This window comes from Prorops nasuta, unplaced genomic scaffold (genome assembly GCF_024137725.1).
Source record: "Prorops nasuta isolate Cenicafe-Biocafe unplaced genomic scaffold, Cenicafe_Pnas_1.2 PNAS00021, whole genome shotgun sequence".
NCBI lineage: Eukaryota > Metazoa > Arthropoda > Insecta > Hymenoptera > Bethylidae > Prorops > Prorops nasuta.
The window spans coordinates 1,223,471-1,244,266 of record NW_027116818.1 but is presented as its reverse complement, the minus strand read 5'-3'; the positions used below and the strand labels follow the sequence as shown (position 1 = coordinate 1,244,266).

The 20,796-nt window shown below is 34.7% G+C and overlaps 3 protein-coding genes across 3 annotated transcripts; all 3 read right to left on the bottom strand.

Moving 5' to 3' along the window:
* Positions 1-55: 55 nt before the first annotated feature.
* LOC136780841 (zinc finger CCHC domain-containing protein 8 homolog) lies at positions 56-2,534 on the bottom strand. The gene is made up of 7 exons (XM_066739384.1): positions 2,498-2,534; positions 2,117-2,435; positions 1,793-2,042; positions 1,271-1,563; positions 985-1,198; positions 584-910; positions 56-517 (listed from the first exon to the last, which is right to left on the bottom strand). Exons 2-7 carry the CDS (start codon positions 2,362-2,364, stop codon positions 104-106), a joined length of 1,746 nt encoding a protein of 581 aa, XP_066595481.1. The 5' UTR covers positions 2,365-2,435; positions 2,498-2,534; the 3' UTR covers positions 56-103.
* Positions 2,535-2,784: 250 nt separating this feature from the next.
* LOC136780966 (prenylated Rab acceptor protein 1) lies at positions 2,785-4,489 on the bottom strand. The gene is made up of 4 exons (XM_066739586.1): positions 4,152-4,489; positions 3,838-4,071; positions 3,573-3,772; positions 2,785-3,503 (listed from the first exon to the last, which is right to left on the bottom strand). Exons 1-4 carry the CDS (start codon positions 4,223-4,225, stop codon positions 3,397-3,399), a joined length of 615 nt encoding a protein of 204 aa, XP_066595683.1. The 5' UTR covers positions 4,226-4,489; the 3' UTR covers positions 2,785-3,396.
* A 192-nt stretch (positions 4,490-4,681) lies between these two features.
* Oli (Olig family) lies at positions 4,682-8,123 on the bottom strand. The gene is made up of 6 exons (XM_066739501.1): positions 7,919-8,123; positions 7,650-7,773; positions 7,301-7,504; positions 6,988-7,223; positions 6,417-6,640; positions 4,682-6,111 (listed from the first exon to the last, which is right to left on the bottom strand). The coding sequence occupies exons 3-6, from the start codon at positions 7,439-7,441 to the stop codon at positions 5,882-5,884; spliced, it is 831 nt and encodes a 276-aa protein (XP_066595598.1). The 5' UTR covers positions 7,442-7,504; positions 7,650-7,773; positions 7,919-8,123; the 3' UTR covers positions 4,682-5,881.
* Positions 8,124-20,796: the final 12,673 nt, after the last annotated feature.

Sequence of the window (20,796 nt, the reverse complement as noted above, 5' to 3'; positions counted from 1 at the left end):
TTTGTTATGCTACATTGGGTAAAGACTTCTTTTTACAGTTGTGAAAAATTTGCAGAAGCGATAACGTTTATTTATATTCATTTTTTGTCAGTCAAATAATTTCTTAATCTTGATGAATTTTTGACAACTCTTGACGCACTTTTTGCAATATGCCAGTCATTTTTTCGTATTTACCAGTATAGTCTGGCAAATTCTCAAAATTCAAAACTTCGCTAATATTCTTCGAGAATTTTTCGAAAGAAGGTAATTTGTTGTACGGTGATGTACTTTGCAATATTGGAGTACCCAATGAGACTATGCTGCTCTTCGAATTTGGCGTTTTAAAGACGATACATTCATCCTGTAGAGATTCCTCGGTGGGAGGTGGTGGCATTTCTGCTTTCTCAGATTTTCCTAGGGCCTCTAAATTCGACTGTGAACTAGAATCCTCTAATGCAACAAGAAGTTGATTTTTCATGGTTTCCAAATCAGAAAGCGATGGTGAATTCGCTCTGGACGTAGAGGCAGCACTTTCACTCTGGAAAAAAGAACAGATCCAATTATTCAAAGGAATTGGTATAGCGTACCGGACGATTTCTCTTACGGCTAGTGATAAATCTTGTGATTGACTATTCAAATTTTCCGAAGAAGTCGATGGAGGTTCGGGTGGTATTATTTGTGACTCTTTCGGCAATGGTGGTACAAAATGACCATTAACGAGTACTGTCTCAACTGTCACTTCTAAGCTTGAAGTTTCGTCAATTTCCATATCGCTAACAGTGTTAATCAAATTGATCGATGTTTGACGATCTTTCAATTTAAGTTTTTTTCTCTTGTAGCCTTCGTCCGCCATTCTCTCTTTCAAATGATGCAACATTGCCTCTTTGCTATGCTCAGGTAACATTTGTGGAGCAAAATACAAATCAGAGTCCTAAAGCAATCAAAATTGTGTAATAAGATATGAAGTGAATAAAAACGAAAGGTGAAAAGTTTTTGAACACCTACGTCACGTGTACCAGGAGGTGGTGGAACGTTAAATCCAGGATAATCAAAAATCTTTTTAATATCGTATCGATCTTTATCACCTTCTGCGAAAATTTCTCCTGGCTCATCGTCGGGATCACCAACTTCTTGTCCTTCGGAATCGAACAAGCTTAATCCAGAGTGTTGTAGACGAGCCTCTTCTAGCCACCCTGGTGGGTAACCTAATACTCTCATTCTGCAAAAGAATTCCAAATTTAAGAATAAAAATTCAATTAATAATAAAAAAAGTGTAAACTTTATACCACACCTGTAAATGTGTTTAGGTAGTTGATTGTCTTTAAGGCCTAATGCTTTTCTCAGCTGTGAGCTAATCTGCCCTGGTACTAAATGCCCAAATTTCTGTTCATCCTCCAGATGATACCTACTCATTTTGGAATTGTTTTTATTTCTATTTTTAGTTATGGCTTCACGATTTCTTGGTTCAGGACAGTCTCTCATATTGTGGTTCCCTAAACAGTTGAAGCATTGTATTTTTGGCTGGCAACTTTCTTCTTCCTGAGCTTCTTTAACATTTAGTTTTTCCACTATAGTCTCATATTTCTGTAAGTAATTTAGTGCATATAGAATGAAAGGATTACCAAGGCCGAGTTCTACAAAAGTTTACTTAATTAAAGTAATATATTACCTGTTACATGAGCTATATCACTTATAACCAATTGCTACTTAAAGTGGTATAGTTCATGTTAAGGGTATTACACCACTTTAATTAATTAAACTTTTATAGGACTAAGCTTAAAACACACTTTTTTATCCCAAAAGTACAACAGACCTTTCCATATGTAGGGACATCAAACTCAGTATTCAAACATGGAGATTTATCTATCATGAATAACCTATCGTATTCGTCCTGACTGTCGCTCTCCACTTCTGTGCTAGAACTACTAGAGGCTCCTTTTTGTTCATTACCATCGCTGTCCCAAATCTCCAAAATCAAATTTGTTTCGTTACAGCTATTATGTTTGGTACATTTCAATGCAGTTAAATTCTCTAGAAATTTTCTTATCGATTCCCTATATCGTCTGAAAGAAAGTTAAGAATACTAATAAATAAAAACTATAATACATTTATTTAGATGAAATCGAGATATATTTACTTTACTGCATTCTCGTCCCTAAACGTAATTGTAAGAAGAGGTTGAGATTTCTTTGTGTTGTCCATAGTTACGGTATTTCCGCTTTCATTTTCATTCATGTTTTGCACATTTGTCACTGCATTATCGCCGCTGTTATCCATGGCGATTGGTGAATTTGGAGCATTCGGACAGGGCACCAGGGAAGACACATTCGGAGAAGACACCGAAGATTTCTCTTCCGTGTTTTCCAACGTTAACCTCAAACTCATAGGGTATTTCTGAATGGTCAGTGATATTTCATAAAGCCAGTTTAACCATTCAACATTTAGAAATCTGAAAACTTTTCTTTAATTCAACTCACTCTGTAAAAACATAATTAACCTATGGCCTAATTATGTTTACCAACAAGGCTAAACGCCTTCACACACACAACGCAACGGACCATATTCCATAGACATAGCCACATAGACCCACACACACATCGATGACATTTGTCATTGATTGTCAATCATGACAATGTTTACTACACATACTATGTAGACATAGGTTGCGTTCGGAAATCTACTGCTCCAAATACATTCACCAGTTTTAAAATGACGCTATAAAAAGTGCAAAGTGCAAGTACATATGTATGTACTACTACTACATACTACTGGCAGTAAATTTTCGAACGCTGCTGTAACTTTGCCAAACTAATCACTAATCCCTCAATCTTTCAGCTAACCTCACTCCATACTTTCTCTGCCAATTTTTATACTACTCTATAAATAAAAAGACGATAATTTGTTTTTTCAGCTCTAAAATTCTTTGAAGTAACTATATACGTTACATTAAATTAATGGGTGAACGCAAACTTAAACTATACTTTATAGAAAGAAAAATTAAAAATAAACTGTTATATTGTGGATACCTATGAATACATTGCTTGCTTTGCAGTCAACCTGGAGGACAAGAGGAACAGATTACTCGAAATAAGCTAGAAGACTTATTTCGTAAAATGTGTTTACTTGCTTTAAAATTATAATATGTATTTGCAAGAAATGTTCTATAAATAAATAATTTTATCATTAAAGCTAGGCAGTTTATATTACATATCATTATCACTCATTCAGAATTTTACAAACATCCACATCTTATTAATAAACTTATCTACTTCTCAGACACATTTTATATTATTAAGTATAAACTTTATACAAATCATTTGAAATATTAGTTGTGTATAAAATGGGCAATTCTTGTTGATTTCTTATAGTTCATTATAATTGATTTCAACCTGTAATTTTTACAAAGTTCCTGTTAATTTAAACTTCTTGCATTACTAATGAGTTAAGTTCATCTTCTCCAGGGCAAATGACTGAATCTATATTATAAAATGCAGCATGAAGTGTTATTAGCAGCCATGAAACTCCTAAAATAAGTATTATAAGTGGCCTGAATAAATATTGTTATACTTTAAGAGTCATTGTTCAAAACAAACCAAGAACCCAAAAGAGAGCAGCTCCTGCACCAACTAAATAAAATATTGGAAGAGAACATATTCCAACCAAAGAATAAATTTGGGCTAATGTTAGCCTGTGATTAAAAATAGTTAAATCCTGTTTAGAGTGTCTCTGAGAAACTTTGTAGCAAGTAACTAACGATGCAATCACTGCTAAAAGCAGCAAAGGGGATGTGATCCTGAAAAAAGATTTCTTAAAAATAGTCTAATATAATAGATACATAAACTATTACAAATATCATACAAGCAGTATATAACCAATCCAATAAACACGAAAAGATAATTGCTTTGAAAATATTCAATATTTTTGACAACCCTCTTGCTGAATCTTGTAAGGCTTGGTGGTGGTCGAAAGTTGTTAGTATTAAGGAATACACTCCAAGGCCTGACATTAGCTCTTCTGTGTTCAACCCATATTTGTGCCTGGGGATATCCTATTTGGGCCAGTGGAAGCTGTGGTATTTGTGGAAATTCGAATCTAAAAGATGGTTGCATTAAAACTTATTGGAAAATGAGATGTATCAAATGTAAACACATATATCAAATATGTTACAATACCCATTAGTAAATTTTAAATTTGTGTCTGGAGGAGCTTCTATGTCCCCAGATACGTTAATCTTTACATCCGTCATGGTTTTCTTTTTCAAAATCACAGATTATAGGTTATAAGAGTAAAAATATTTAACTACTAGCTATAAACAGCTGTCAGACGGCAGTACTGTAACACTCGTCTTAAAAGATTTTAAAAGCCTCAAGTATGTACACACTTTGATGTGACTCAATCATATACTCTCTTCTTTTTCTATTCTTTTAATGCCTTTATCGATAAATATCATAAATAAAAGTGTCAAAAATATTTCCAATCTAAAAACGTTGACATACGTAGCGTGATGTAGGCCGTGTTCCGTTATTTACTGTCAATCGGTACTGTCGAGTGTCGTGTCAGACTGCTGCTCGCCTTAGCGGGAAACCCGTGAATATTTAATTCGTGAATGTAAATCTAGTCTATTATAAAATTAATTAAAAACGCAATAAAGTATTATTACACGATGGAATGTATAGGAAACAAAATTTAGAGATGGCTCAAAAATGTTTAAACGAATTTAATGTTAAATATCAGACGCAGATACAGGTGGTAAAAGTGTATATGAATATTTCATATCTTTATATTATACTATATAATATATAATATATTTTTTGTTGTTAGTTATTTAATGACTATAATATTTTGACATGTATCACATGCTATATTGACTATCTCGTTCCAGAAAAGCTTTGGCTTTATTTTCATTGTCGATTTTATTCAAGCTTTGAGATCGCGACGGAAGTAAGTTTGTGATTATTCTTACTTGAAATATTGGCCAAAGTAGCTTTTCGTTTTATTGCTTTCTTATAAATAGTAAACCTTAAAAAGTGTTATTATAATTACTTGCTAATACTTTCTTTCTTTTACTTTTGTTTCGTCACCTTTCTATTTTCATTTCATCCTTATTCTATATAGTAATTAATCAATACGTATGCGCTGTATTTCAAATAAACTTTTTCCAAAATTGACAATACTCTAAACTTGCCTTAAGATTTGCAATAAATAAATACATATGTGTATATATTAAAATAATTATAAGGATACCATTTTATAATAATAGTATTGCATTTTAATTTTTTTCTTTTTTTAATTGATTTGAATACTTTACCGAAAGGTATAGGTAAAGTATTAAAAAATATTTTGTTAACACTTCTATCCAAAGAAAATAACGTTTTCTCGATATTACTGCATTTGCAAAGACGAGTTATATTTGCAAAATAATTGTTAATCTGCTAAAAAATCGACTAGGTATATTTTGAAAACCACCTTAAAACCATAAAAAATTACTCCGTTTTGTGAAAAATTGTTTTAACCTTTTGGGTCACTCGTGGAAAACCTGATTGTCTTAAAAATATTGTATAAATTGTTCTACCCGTAATTTGAACTCCGCGTTTGCGTTAAAAAACGTAAATAAACATAAAATTGATTAAAAACTTTATAATCGACATTTCACATCTATTTTCTTGAATTTTTAAAAAAATTGTTATAGTTGTGAATATTCGAGAATAAATATTAAGTCTTCCTGATAACATTCTAAGAGCCCAAAAGGTTAATTCAATAAGTTATTCCCTATGAAAAAAAAAGTTTACGATCATTGAGTACAGTTAATATAATTTTTCAAAAAAAGGAAATAAAAATATTGAAAAATTAATCGAGTTTGGACGTTTCGCGCATATTTCGAATGCAAAGGCCTTATAAAATTTTAATTTGATTCTCCACTATTAACAGTAGCATCGGTAGAGGGAACAGCTGCTGCGACATTTTGAGGATTTCCACTGTGTAAGCCTGCCATCTCGGGTACACCTTGGAATAATTTTCCAGGGAATCCTTGTAGCAAATCATAGGATACTGGAGTCGGTGGTAATGCAGTGGTATGTGCATGTGGAGATTGCAATACTGCTATCACTCTTCGCAATTCTTCCAAAGCATTACCTAAACGTATTTTAACAATTTTTCAATGAGATTTTCTTAAGAATCGAGGCATTAAGCTGTAAAACTCTAATTAATTTTACAACATTTTTAGCAGTTTATTATTAATTTTAATATTTGATGTTTTTTGTATCAAGAAAATATAATTAATTTTTAGAAAGTTTTTTCTTGCCCATGTGTGGATAAATCAATTTGAAAATTAGAATTATTTAAAAAAATATCTGTTGTTAATTTTTGATTTAGCGAGTTTTTCAGTTTGACGCCTCTATTTTGAAACATTTGATTTTTGCAAAGCACAAGTCACTCACCCTGCATAAGAATGTAATTCTTGGCCAAAAGAAGTGTAGCTATCTTAGAAAGCTTTCTTACGGACGGACTATGAGCATATGGAATAACTGAACGAAGCTCGTCTAACGCGTCATTTAAATCGTGCATTCTTCTACGCTCCCGAGCATTTATATTCAGCCTTACGCTTTTACCTTGTCGTGCTGTTTTTGATTTTGATGGACAATTTAATCTGGAAGCGTTTGGTCTGCAAATAATATTATTTTATTTTAATATTTTCAAAGAATTAATAATTATATATATATTTTATTATGCGAACGTTAAAACTATTGATAATTATTTTTCTTTAGCAAAAATAGTACAATTTTCACCGAATAAGTTTTATTACTAATATATAAAATGATATAAAAAGTTACAACTAGATTAGACATAGTATATTTTAATCTATTCGATTGTATCTCCTGACGAGTTTGTTTAATTTTATGTAATTGCGCAATGACGAGTAAGAAAAAAATACAAAGGACTTTAATTAACGACTATATAAAATTATTTAACTATTAAGAATAAATAAGATAGCCTTTACCAAATACTTACCTTTCATGATCAGGTTTATTTTCATCAGAAGGAGCACTGGAGGATGCATGTGGATGCTGCTGAAAATAAAAACCACCTAAGCCAACAGCACCAAGCGGCGTTCTACGTCCTGGTGCATTTGCCATGTGTTCGGATGAATATCCTGTTGAATGAGCAGAGATTTCAGGATGTCCCGTTCCCGATGCGTTGTACACAGACTCTAGAGATGCAGTGGATTGTTGGGGTGGTAGAGGGTGCTGCAAAATTATGGAAAAAATCTCTATATAAATGTATAAATTCGTTTTAATAGAAATCATTGAAAATCATAATTTACATTATTTCGATGATCCCAAGAAGCCCATGTGGGGTGCGAAGCTGAACGTTGCCACGATCCCTGCTGCAAATGAGCTTCTGGTAGAACCTCCCTTCTATCATCATCTTCGGTTGAACTACTTTCTCCATCGTAAGATCTCATTTCCCACTAACCGTTAAGACTATCCCTTGGATCTTCTCTGAATTTTTACCTCCTCGTTTCCAGCTATGGAATAACGAAATACTCATGTGTCAATTAATTTATTATTAAAATAGATTATTCGAACGTACACTCGAAATGATAAAAATTTGATTCACCGAAAAATGCACAGAAAGCTTTTAAATTAAATAATAAAAATCAAGAAACTTACAATTTTCCTCCTGTGTCTTTTTCAGAATTGCATATGTTGATCGAGTTTATTCTAACTGCAATTAGAGACAGTGAAACTTTTTGCGTACCAATGAGTAACGAGCCATCTTTGTTGCTAATATTTGCTATAGTAACAAACGAAAACAGAGGTGATTAATGTGACAAATTAATTTTTAACTGATTGTTTTTGGATTTGGAGCAAATTAACTTCACGCAGTGCTGTGCGGCAAACAGCCATTTTATTCTCTTAAAATATATCAAATGCATTACCTGCATAGGATCCTGTATATATATCTCCTTAATATCTGCAATTATGCTTTTCTTTCAAACGTTTTCCAGTATTAAATCAAGGATCTTCTTACCATTCATGGATTATTGTTCAGATTAATATTGTTACACAGTCGATAAGAGTAAACTAACAAATTTATTAGATGTAAACGTCTGATTATTACACGAATACAGCACGCACGCGTCTATTGTTAGGAAATGTCATGCGCAAAGAGCACCCCAATTCTACCCCTAATTTAGTTGAAAGAGATTTTACCAGAGCGCGTCCTTATCGCAGCTGATGCTGCACTGGACCAACCACTGGCGTACTCTGCCGAAAACTGTCAAAACTTATTTGTAAGCTGAATTACACTCTTCTCTATTTTACTCATTCTACTCGTCTAATAAATATTTCTATAAATCTTTACAAATTCAGAGGAACTATCAATTTATTTTTATTACATTATTTCTATTACAATAGTAAGGCATGTATTAGTTATAAATTTGTATAAAGTTTGTAGTAATAAATATTAAATGTTAAAGTAGTTTATATCTATTTGTTAGTATTTTATGACAAAATTTATTTAATAGCAATTACTGCTGTATATTAACTTTTGCTTTCGTAAAAAATGGAATAATAAAAATTTAATACAGTAATTCGTGAATTTAGTCAATATTTGTCAGGCAGAAGAAAAATTCTGAACGAGGAAGTAATAATATTTTACACATACGATAGTTTTATCACTTCCTGAATTACACGAAGATGTATAACCATTCATTTTTATGAGGAAATATTAGTAGTTAATAAACAACTTAGAACAAAAATAATGCACGATGCTGATACAAAGAAATAATCATTTTTATATTATATAAAATATATGACCAAAGGCATACACATAATTTTTTTATAAAATATCCAATTTACCACTAAAAAATGCATTGACTGAATAATAATTTGTACAGCTTAAAGAAGAAAAATATAAATGTTTTATTTTTCCTCTTCCCTCAGTTACTAATTTATAATAAATACCCAAACGCTTCTATGAATAAATCGATTAAACACTTATTCAAAAGTTGAACGTGAGGACAGTAAATGTAAATTAGTATTTGGTAGTTAAGAATTAAAATCGTAGCTAAAAATAAGCGCGGAAGACAAAGAGTTTGAGTAATTTGCTCTATACCAACAAGAAAAAAAAAACATTAAGCAATAAACAAGTAATAAGAAAAAAACTTAATAAACTTCTCGTGCAATTCCATATCCTATAAGATTCCAGAAAGATAAAAAAGATATATATATATATATATATATTTATATAACAAATGAAGAAGACGAGAAATTAACTAAAATAAAAATAAACTCGAGGAGGGATCGAATGGGAAATGAAGTATAAAGAAAGTATATAGTAAACAAGTATTTTCTTGTGCAAACATATTATAAAATATTAATACACAGATATACACTAGTTAGCGTCTAGAAGATCGTCAGTACAGAAAAGTCGCGAGAGCATCGAGTTAGTTCAGGGTGGTTTTCGGCGTGGGACGAGCATTGGAAATCCTGAGGGATGAGGGAGGAGGTTGCCAAGGTAACGCAGTACTCGCCTCGGCTTACTTTAGCTCTGCTCATGCACTCGGATCAATACAGCATCACCGTGAGTTCCCGGACCAAACACACCCTCTAACCATCCTGCCCCGACCGGCACACTACCCCTACCGCTACTGCCACCCTCTCAACTACCATGTTCCCTTTTTCCACCCCCCTCCTCCTCTCTCCATCCTTATCCATACACAGCTACCATCAGCTCCTCTCTTCTTCCCCTGCTCCTGTCCCTTCCCAATTCTCCCCCTGATCAACGCTACAATCTACGCTTTCCATTCCCTTCATCACCCTCGCCCTACAAATGCCTATCCGCATCTCCTTTTTCGCTACAAAATCATCGTAGAAATTTTCGCACAGATTCTCTCTCTCTCTCTCTCTCTCTCTCTCTCTCTCTCTCTCTCAATCGTTATTACCATTTCGATGTACCATGATAAATACTAATTAAATTTTGCAATAATCTCCCTCCTAATTTAGAGCATGGATTGATGAAATTCATTTGGTAGAAAAAAAAATCGTTCTTTTCATCATCTTCGCCATACAAATGCTTATCTGCATCTCCTTTTTTTATACGAAATCATAGTAGAAATTTTCACACAGATTCTCTCACTCCTCTACTTTTCTCTTGCTCTTCCCCTCGATCATTATTCCCATTTTCGATGTACCGTGATAAATGCTAATTGAAATTTTCAATAATCTCCCTCCTAATTTAGAGTATGCTCTGATGAAACTCATTACGTAAAAAAAAGAACGATTGTTTAATTAATCTCAAAGAGATGTTTTATTAAAATTCTAGTAGTTCGTGAAATATCTATTTATTTCTATTCTTCTAAATTTATATTATCAATAGAATCAATTGGAACGTGTTAGTTTGATTAATGTTATTGGTATAAAGTATACCGATTGCTGAAGACTGGAGAACATGTTAATTCTGTTTAGCTGGAATTGCCAACAGCTCTGAAATTGCATTGCACGAATATCAACTGCTTCATCGATCAGTGAAATGGATCGTGACTGAAGGCATATTTCATACTTGGCATAAACGAGCTCCTGTTTCTTATTCAAGAACTATAAATGTAAGGATATCACACACACGAGCTTGCGTACAAATAAAATATCATTATCCTTGCATATTATTAAAGAAAATGAAAACCCTAAAAATAACCAGAGAAATCCAGTTAAAACTACACTGATGAATTATACAAATATAATTAAAAATTAAGGAAACTGAAGTATTCATTAAAAAAAGCCAAGTAGAGGGTAATTTGAAATATTATTGCTAAAATATTTAAAGGGAGACCTGTGCGTGAGGCAGGACGAAATAATCGCAGGATAGCACGAGTTAAATAAATACAAGAAGAGGGGTGTAAGGGGGAGGGGGTAAGTAAAAAGAGAAAATGAGTATGAGAAGAGAAGAAGAAAAACAATAAAAAGATAAGAGGAAGAGAGGAGGAAATTGGTAAAAATAAAATTTAATAAAATTTCAGTTCCCGTCTGTGCCCTACCGTGGGGGCTTGGGCGAGGGTGAGGGTAAAAGTGTGGATACGGATGGGAGCTTGGACCATATAGAGGGTGGTTGGTGGTGTTGGTGGAGGTGGTAGCGGTGGCGGCCGGGTCCGTTGGCGGTCACCATGACGACGCAGCTTCTCGCGGCCTGTGACGTCACGGCTTCATCGATTTCGAGCCCCTCTTTGGTTATTGCCACTACACGCCACGAGCTCTCGCCATCGCTCGTCCCCGCCAGCTCTTTCAATCCTGTACCGATCTTTCCTTCTACCTTTAGTTTTACGTCTCTTATCTCTCTTCTTCCCTTTCCTCAGCTTCCACCCCCACCCTCAATCCCCTCTATGTACTCTCCCTCTCTCCCTCTCTCTTTCGCTTTGTCTACCTCCTACTCTCATGTTACAACTGACTGAGTAATTGTCCCTAAACATCTTTTCCATAGCAGAGTCGCGCGGATCCAGCTTACTGTACCACTAGCACTAGTCCCTTCGTTACAAAATACTCACGTAACTCGATATAGTAACTGTACACCGGTAAAGCAAGTAACTTTCCAGGCGACTACGAGCTTTCTTTTTCTCGCAGCTTCGCTTTGGTATTGCGTTTGACAGATTTACGAATATTTATATGGAATGGCTAGCTGAAGCTAATATAAACAATTATTGAATTCTTTTTCAAACGCTTTAATTAATTGTACAATTTTTTATTTGTACGGGTAATTGCAGCATTCGTAATCCTTTGGATAAACAAACAGTGGAATTTGATTAGAAATAATCAAATGCTAGTGATTGTTAATATCTCTGTACATGGCAATATTGAGCGGAGGCACTTTAGATTATTCGAAAAATTGTGCAGCTGGTTAAAATATGGGATAATCCTGTTAATATTTGTTTTGTTTTTTGAAAGAATAATTTTTGTTAAAAATACAAAATTTATTCTGTGCAGTATATTCTACTATTATTCGGATTTAAATTATTTGGTGACAAATTTAATATTGCAGATGGCTGAAAAAATAGTTATAGAGCGAAGGGGTAGTTTTCATAGTGATAATATTGCGTTAGAGATGATTCGGTAACGATAGCCAGTAGCAGCAAGCGCAACCCTATTTTTCTGCAATTCGTCTAGTGTACCCTTCACCAGATCGCATTATCGATCGATAGATGAGTGCGAAAGGGGCAGAAGGGTTCGTTTACTCCCCACCACTTTTCTTTACCACCCCCTCCCCCCTCGTAATTTGCTCTCATGCTTTTTTGCTTGATTCTCCACGTGAAATTAAATTTCGTATTGTTTTACAAATTAATCACGATTCTGATTTCTTCTACGGTTAAACACTCAATGATATTTCTATCAAAAATCATACATATCGAATGACGAGTATATTTTTACGAAAAATCACATTTTGTGGAGTGAACCAGGAGAGAAATTGTGTGGAATAGAATCACCAGACGGCACGACGCCCCGAGTGAAGCTGGAAATACGTTCTTCGAGAAGCCTGGCAAGGTTTTTAGCAGTGAAAATTGTAAACATTTCATTCCTACAGGGCTGATACCTATATTTCCAAGTGTGCTATATATAACTACGAGGAAAGTCGATAATGAATAATTACGAATTTACGTTTTCACGTGACAAGTTTAGCCTTGGCAGTGAATATCGGTTCCACGATGAATCTCGCGAAGGCAATTAAAATGGAAAGGGAATAATGCAAGTATAGCACATCCCCCCTCCTATCTGTTATTCATTTCAGCCAACATTTTTTTCGATGGTAGCCATCATCCCCACCATTATACTACCCCCTACCATTTTCGAATTTCCAATCTCTGTCTCTCCCTCCCTCTCTCTCTCTCTCTCTCTCTCTTAATGGTAAATATTTGTCGATCCACAATATTACAGTATTGCATCGTACATTATTTATATTTCAATATTTTTCTCTTCATCATTGTTTTCACAGATATTCCCCAGGCTTTTTAAGCTTTCGTTGGGTATCCCTCTTGCGTTCAAATCCCTGTTTTTTACTCCTCGCCTCTCTGCCAGGTTTTTCCTTTGCATACATCACTGCGATTACTCGAACCTCGTCTGGTAGTCCTGCACCCAAAATGGTTTGATTCGTTTCTCTTCTTACTTCACGCTCGATTTTTGTCGATCGTAATCATCAACCCCCAGTATCAGTAAACTACAAAAATTTGTTTCAACCAGTAAACATTATTATTAGAACAACGAATAAATTTATTGATATAATAAATAATTCGTTATATCAATGAATCTTGTTCATTGTTGCAACACAAATGTTTACTAACTGAAATAATATTTTTGAGTGTATCCCCTACCATTCTCACATTTCCAATTTCCCTCTTTCTAAATGGTAAATATTTGTTAATCCACATTATTACAGTATTGCATCGTACATTATTTATACTTCAATATTTTTCTCTTCATCATTGTTTTCACAGATATTCCCCAGGCTTTTTAAGCTTTCGTTTGGTATCCCTCTTGCGTTCAAGTCCCTGTTTTTTAGTCCTCGTCTCTTTGCCAGGTTTTTCCTTCGTATACACCACTACGATTACTGGAACCTCGTCTGGTAGCCCTGCACCCAGAATCGTTTGATTCGTTTCTCTTCTTACTTCACGCTCGTTTCATCCCACTTTTCCTACAATCTCCTACACACTCCCCAATATTACCCCAGGCACTCCCCTACGATGACCCTGCGTTACCCCTACATTACTCTACCCCTGCGTTACCCCTGCATCCCTCTACGTAGGGGAGTCCACCAAGCTAACAGCTTCCACCTCTAACAGCCCCAGTGGTTTGTAAGAGGACCATGGCCCGAATTCTATCGACCCGCGCTTCCCATGTTCCGCCTATAATCAACGTACGCTAGCTTCATTCAGTCCCTCAAAAAATTCCACGCAACAGTGCACGCGCTCGTACTTAAATTTATTGAAAAAAAAAAACAAAAAAAAATTAACTGATTTTCTTCGTACTTTAGAAGCCCCTATTTAAAGGTCCAAAATTTGTCCTTTTAAGAATCCTTGTGGTTTTTAAAGGACCATGGCCTGAATTATATCGACCTTCGTTTCCCATATTCCGTCTATAATTAACGTAAATGGAGTTCATTCAGTCGTTTAAAAAATTCGATGGAAGAGTGCATATCATAATTAGATTTATTAAAAAAGAATACTGCTTTTCTTCATATTCTCGAAGTCTTTATTTAAAGGTAAAAAAATTGTCATCTCTAATAATTCTAGTGTTTTGTGTTAGAGGACCATGACCCGAATTCTATTGACCCATGTTTCCCATATTCAGCTTGTAATTAACGAACACTGTGACTTCATTCAGTCGTTTAAATATTCCATCCAAGAGTGCACATCGTACTTAGATTTATTCCAAAAAATTAACCGTTTCTCTTCGTCTTCTCGAACTTTAGTTTCGTGCTCTCTGAAAGGTCAAAAATTTGTCACCCTCTTGCAGATTTTATCGGACAGTTCAACGAACAGTTGGCTAATTTGTTCCTTTATTTCGTTTGACCCAGTAATAGAAAGTTTCATTTTCAATTTAATTTTAGAATGAAACTTTCCCTTTTGAGACCGACCGAAAACTAATCTAGAATTGAACGACTTGTAATTGTTTCAGAAATATTCCCCAAGGAAGAAAAGCACTGATATATGTACTATTTATAAATAATATTAACAGTGTATTTTACACACTTAAAATTAAATTCATGTTAAGTCAAATAAAACTCAAATGATTTCAATTACTAAAACAAGATTCTTCCCTGCATTTTATTATAAAATTACAATTCATAAATTTTCCATTGTAACAAAGACACTCAAGATTTGACTTGACTAGTCTATACAATAACGTTAAATCTAAAAAGAAAAGATTCCTTCGCGAAAAAAAAACAATTACAAATAAAAAATTAAAAAGCCTAAAAAATTGCGTGCATTTTGGAAGAGGATCTTAGGAAAAGATCGAGTGTAGTAAGAGTAACGAGGAAAATCTTGAGTGTACCAGAAGAAGATACGCGAATAGAGGGAACGTGAGATTGTTAAAATAGCAGATGGAGATGGAGAAGAAACTCGATTTTCTGGGTGACGCCTGCGCCGTAAGCATTACTACTGCACTTTGTGCTGTTTTTCCTGTCAGAGCCACGATTACCCATTCAAAAAATGAGCAAGAGCAATGCGAACAAAAGCAGTATTTAAAAAGGAGCAAATAAATAAATAATAAAACTAAAAAAAGAAGAGTAAAATAAACGTAATATAAATATAAAAGGACCAGGTTATAAATCAAGGTGATCTCCCCCACCAGGTTAAGGTTTGCGAAAAGGACGGAAGAAGTGGCTCTTTCGAGGAGGAGAGTTTTGAATGCGGTATCAGTGGGATAGCAGAGCTCTGGAAGCAGAGCAGAGGTAGGCGACGCGCAGTCACTGAAGATAGGTTTTATGGTGGGGGGATGAAGCTGGTGCGCTATATAGACGGCTGGAAAGTGGGGTTGAGGGTGGCAGGAATAGCGAGGAAGAAATGAGAGAGAGGGGAGAGGGTTGTAGGGTGAGGGGGGTCCGGGGATTGATATCGAGGGGCAGGGCTAGGCGGACCATAGTGGAGAGGGCGCAGTGGTCCCGCGACCATCAAACCAGTAACATCAGCAACGCAAAACGACGCGTCCGGCAACGGCACCCCCTTCTTCTTCTTCTTCATCTTCTTCTTCTTCGACTGCTACTGCTATTCTAACTTTACTCTTCATCTCCCTCTACACCTAGCACTATTTTTCTTAATACCATATATATACATATACATTTCCCACCACTCTTCTTCGTTTTCTTCCCCCACCCACCCTCTTGTCCATTTCTTCCCATTCACCCCCTCCCATTCCTAGTTTCTCATCCTTCCTGCTTCCAACTCAATTTTTTCCTCCGTTCCCAACAATTCCCTGTAATTTCGTTTTGGTTTATCCCGCGCGAAGTCGTTGAATCTTACCTTCTACATTACCTCGGCTCGCGTCCACATCTCGTTTTATCTCACCTACGCTATCTTCCACCCCACTGGATCCACCACCCTCCAGCTTCCATACCCCACTCCGTAACTCTCTTCTCACCTCCCCTCGACTCTTCATACTAACACTCCGATCCTCTCTCGTTTGGTTCAAGTTCATGGATAAGAGACATAACGCTGTAAGATTCGACTTGAAAAGCTGCCGTTGTCAATAATGCAAACGTTTTGTTTATCGAATGGGATCGATGTGCCATACTGGCGCTGATGACGGGACGTCTGGAACCGGTAAGAAGTCGTTTGAACAAAATCAACGCGAGTGTTCGACTTTGTCACGTAACGAGGTTGTTTCGTGACAAAGACTCGAAAGGTCGATTCAATGTTGCTGTTCCTGTTGTTGTTATTGTTGTTGCTATTTCATAGAGCATGAGGGGCTAGCGATTCTACGTGTAGATTAGTAACGGCAAGGTGAAAGGGACCGGTAAGAAGTTGTTTGTACAAAATCAACGCGAGTGTTCGACTTTGTCACGTAACAATGTTGTTCCATGACAAAGACTCGAAAGGTCGGTTAATGCTCTTCTCAATGTTGTTGTTCCTGTTGATGTTGATGTTGTTGTTGTTGTTTTTTATAGTGCATGAGGAACTAGCGATTTTACGGGTAGATTAGCGTTGGCAGGGTGAAAGGAATCGGTAAGAAATCGTTTGAAAAAATCAACGCGAGTGTTCGGCTTTGTCACGCAACAATGTTGTTTCGCGACAAAGACTTGAAAGGTCGATTGACGCTCTTCTCAATGTTGCTGTTCCTGTTGTTGTTGTTGTTTTTTCATAGTGCATGGGGGGCGAGCGATTTTACGAGTAGATTAGCATTGGCAGGGTGAAAGGGGTTGTTGGAACCGAGAGGAGAGGGGGTCGTTGACTCTGAATGAGTAGACGCCAACGAACGCGAGCGCTTCCAGTCGACCTTGAGGCTCGATAGTGGTGACGCGCTTTGATCACCGATCGCCAATCCTAATATACCGCGCATCTTTAATTAACCTTATTCGCTTACCAACCTTAATAATAATATTCTCATGTTTCGATGCTAAAATTCTCCACGTTGTGATTATTCAACTACCATAATATGTGAAGCTATGTCATGTGATTGTTAATTAATTATTACTGTTGATTGTTCTGGTTGTTGTCAATTTACTTGCCTGATTTACTTTTTTTTATCATTGTTTATATGAATGGATCACTATATTTCTGGAAATCATTTTTTTTTTAATATCTTTTAAATGTATAGATTTTTAGGAGTTAATTAATGTTGTATCATTAATATTTGACTTATGGAATTAATTTTTTTTTAGTAATGACATTTTTGGTTATCACGCTCTCTCAAAGTTCAAGGATCAACCATCACTGGCATATGGTCATTTAAAAGTTTTCGTAAAGCTAATTTATTTGAGCAGAGGGCCCATATGTTTTCATAGTTATTAACTTATTTGACTATATCGTATCGACCATTCGATTAAATCTAACCGAAGCTTTTCTATAGGGTTTATATTATACTGCTTGTTTCCTCGTTTCATTAAATTTTCTAACACGCGGTGAATCAAGTGCTTCTTTTATTTTGTGTAAGTACATTATGGTGTGTAATGTTGTTTTATCGGTAATGTGAGATCACCATGGCTACGTACCATGAATACTTGGTCACTGCCACCAGTCTAATTAACATTTCGTCATTCTCTCTTGCTGAACTGACGCTTAACAGCATAAGATTTTTAATTATTCACCGTGACAATTGATTTTCACTTACAACGATGCATTTAAATATTTTTCAAGATTTTCTTAAAATCTACTTAAACTATTTTAACATTGTTGAATTCTTCTCTTATAAATAATAAATGTTGTTACTACTTTGACCTAAGACTTATATTAATTTTAATTTTTAATACAAATATTAATTACCTAACGTTTATCATAACACTGCAGTGTAAACAATTTTCCAAAGTTATTGCCAGTGTAATACAAAAAAGTACATACATTGAAAAAAAATACAGAATAAACATTTTAATTAAATAAAGTAAAATTAAAAATTGTAAAAATTACATCGAGCTGCAAATTAAATTTACAAAGTCCTGATCTTTATATAAAATTTAATTAGTAAGGAGTAATTAATTAATAAAAATCTAATCACTCGAACTTTCAATGAGTAAAAACTGAGATTTAGATTATTGTTGCAATTTCTCTTTTTCTACTTTTTATAGAAATTCTCCAGTGTAACGTGGGTTACTGATTAATATGTTCTTTTTGTTTTAGATGGAAAAAGAAAATAAAGTTTTTTTATTGGGATGGTCCAGAATGGTTTTATGAATGGAAGAAACTTTCAGATCGATGGGGAAGGAGTGCCTTTGGGGGTGGCTAGGGAATAGATCGGCATTCGTGACGCTTGTGATTCTCTATGACGCCTATGATGTCCGTGACGGTTTTCGTCACCCCACCCAATATCATTATGCACGTGCTGTGGTTACGTCATGAAGTCATAGTCTAATGGATAGTAAGAACAAAATAACAAATCTGTTAATCATCGAGCTCGTAGCTATATCTTGGCATGAATGCACTTGTTGAAAATATTGGGTCTTCTTTAGAATTAAAAAAATGCTAATAGCAAATTTGTTGGTTTTCCATCTCGTAGCTATCTTGGCATGAATGCACTCGTAGAGCAACGAGAGTCTTTTTTGAAGTTACAAAATATTAATTAAATTGAAACGTGTCTCTTTGCGATTTGATCTTGGAAACGTTCAAATAGATAATAAAACTTTTACTAAGTACAAATAGATCGCAGTTAAACATGTAAGTATTTCGGAAGACGTCTATGAAATATTATAATTGATTATTTGTAATTAATTAGCGTCTAAGTGTTGAAAAACAATTATTCGACTAAACATTTTTCTCATATAATTTAGGTAATACTAATAAAACACTTAAAATATAGTTTTTCTATCTTACTTTTTTTAACAGACATTACTCTTGGATAAACACGATGCAATATAAAATTTATAAGATGATGAATAATTTGTTTTGAAAACTTGGGAAATTGGCACTTATACGTTTATTCGTTACGAGTCTTCAATTAATGTGGCAAGTATTGGGCTTTACGTATAAAAAAAAGACAATGTAATTACTGATAAATTTTTTGAACGAAACCTTTCTCTTAGAACTAAAACATAATGTTTCACGTATTTTTTTTTACAGTGTAAAAATTCTATATGTTACAAATTTGCAATGCTATTTATTAATCGTTGTATACACGATCAAACGAATTATGAAGACCTCTATATTTAAAATTTAGAATAATTTTACTACAGTTTTTATATAAATTTTTCTTTTAATAAAATTATTATTAACAAATTTTTTTATAACTGTAATAAAATTGTAGCGCATATGCAATAGTAGTTTTTTGTTTTTAAAATTGCTAACAATTTTGTTTACACTGTACATGCATATTTTGCACATATACAGTTAAAAAAAATGGAAAGAATAGGTGAAAAGGAGATTCATTGAATTGGGTGTTGAAGTATAACAATCGATAGACAGCCCTCTATCCTACTTGTACTACTCTACCACCTCCTCTTCCTCTTACGCCACTATCTCTTAAGTCCTCTTCTTTTCCCCCCTTTTCTCACCCTATCCCCTCCCACATCCCTCGAACACTTGAAAATAACCCTGACCCACACAGTCAACAGTGTCAAACGAGGTCTCGTCCATCTTTCAATCAAATATTTGCATTGTACCATGAATTCCCCAATCCTTTCTAGAACAACTACCATGAGGATTAATTTTTGCAGCAAACCTATTTAACTTAATAAGCCTCTGCACACACATACACAAAAACTAAAATCTACTTGACACGCCAACTCCTAAAAACGAATATCTTACAGTTCATATATTAATTTTTTTTTAAGTTTAAACGAAGCAAAAATAACAAATTTATTTGCTTTTGGAAAAAATAAAACAAATGTAAATTAATATTTAAAAATTGTAGGTTTCTTATTGAACGTTAGAGGAAGAAACTAAAAAATGAATATTAAGTTTTATTATTCAGTTTGATCAAAGTACCTCGACATAGCTACGAATCTGGCATTCGCTAATCTATATTATTGATATTACGAGAGATATCCCATATGTCTCGTTCACTAACATGTTGTGTCTGTAGGGAATTTCTACTGACAATGCAGCCCTCGTCAGCTGCTCCCCTACAGACGGGATACAACGGGGTCGAATATACCCAATGCAAAATAAGAAATAAGTCATGGTGGTTCTAACGCAATCCCCACCATCATCAATTGCCAGCCCATGGGGTAAGTATTATCATTCCATAGTTTAGTTTCAACGTTCGTCAAGCTCGCTTCGTGCTACCTCCCTTTTTACTCCAGTTTTATATTCCTGTCACGTTATATGCACATTTCAAAATAATTCGTTCATTTAATTTGAGAATTGTCCAATTTTTTTCCACGAAATTCCAAAGACAGAATAATTAGCAACGAAGGTGATACCACGGATCGAAGTGTAAGTCTGTGCTCCTTGCGTTCACTGCGGGCTTCCATGTGCCAAATTTTCAAAATTCATAAGGCACGCGGTGAATGCCAAGAGCGGACCGAATTCAACTTTACTAAGGATGCATCAACACTTTACCTGCCAATAGGACGAAAGCTTGTAATATTACTCGTAGTAAAAGTATTTTATCTCAAACCAGGTTAGTAACGATCCTTACAACTGATGTCTGCACTGTTCCCCTTTTCCTCCTGACAATAATACGATTT

Coding starts and splice junctions, on each gene's coding strand:
- LOC136780841 (XM_066739384.1), bottom strand. CDS start 2,364: ATGAGTTTGAGGTTAACGTTGGAAAACACGGAAGAGAAATCTTCGGTG. Junction 1,564..1,792: donor ATGTCCCTACATATGGAAAG/GTCTGTTGTACT, acceptor AATTACTTACAG/AAATATGAGACTATAGTGGA. Junction 518..583: donor CACAAGATTTATCACTAGCC/GTAAGAGAAATC, acceptor TCTTTTTTCCAG/AGTGAAAGTGCTGCCTCTAC.
- LOC136780966 (XM_066739586.1), bottom strand. CDS start 4,225: ATGACGGATGTAAAGATTAACGTATCTGGGGACATAGAAGCTCCTCCA. Junction 3,773..3,837: donor GGATTGGTTATATACTGCTT/GTATGATATTTG, acceptor ATCTTTTTTCAG/GATCACATCCCCTTTGCTGC. Junction 3,504..3,572: donor TGCTCTCTTTTGGGTTCTTG/GTTTGTTTTGAA, acceptor TACTTATTTTAG/GAGTTTCATGGCTGCTAATA.
- Oli (XM_066739501.1), bottom strand. CDS start 7,441: ATGAGATCTTACGATGGAGAAAGTAGTTCAACCGAAGATGATGATAGA. Junction 6,641..6,987: donor AATAAACCTGATCATGAAAG/GTAAGTATTTGG, acceptor TATTATTTGCAG/ACCAAACGCTTCCAGATTAA. Junction 6,112..6,416: donor GAATTACATTCTTATGCAGG/GTGAGTGACTTG, acceptor AAATACGTTTAG/GTAATGCTTTGGAAGAATTG.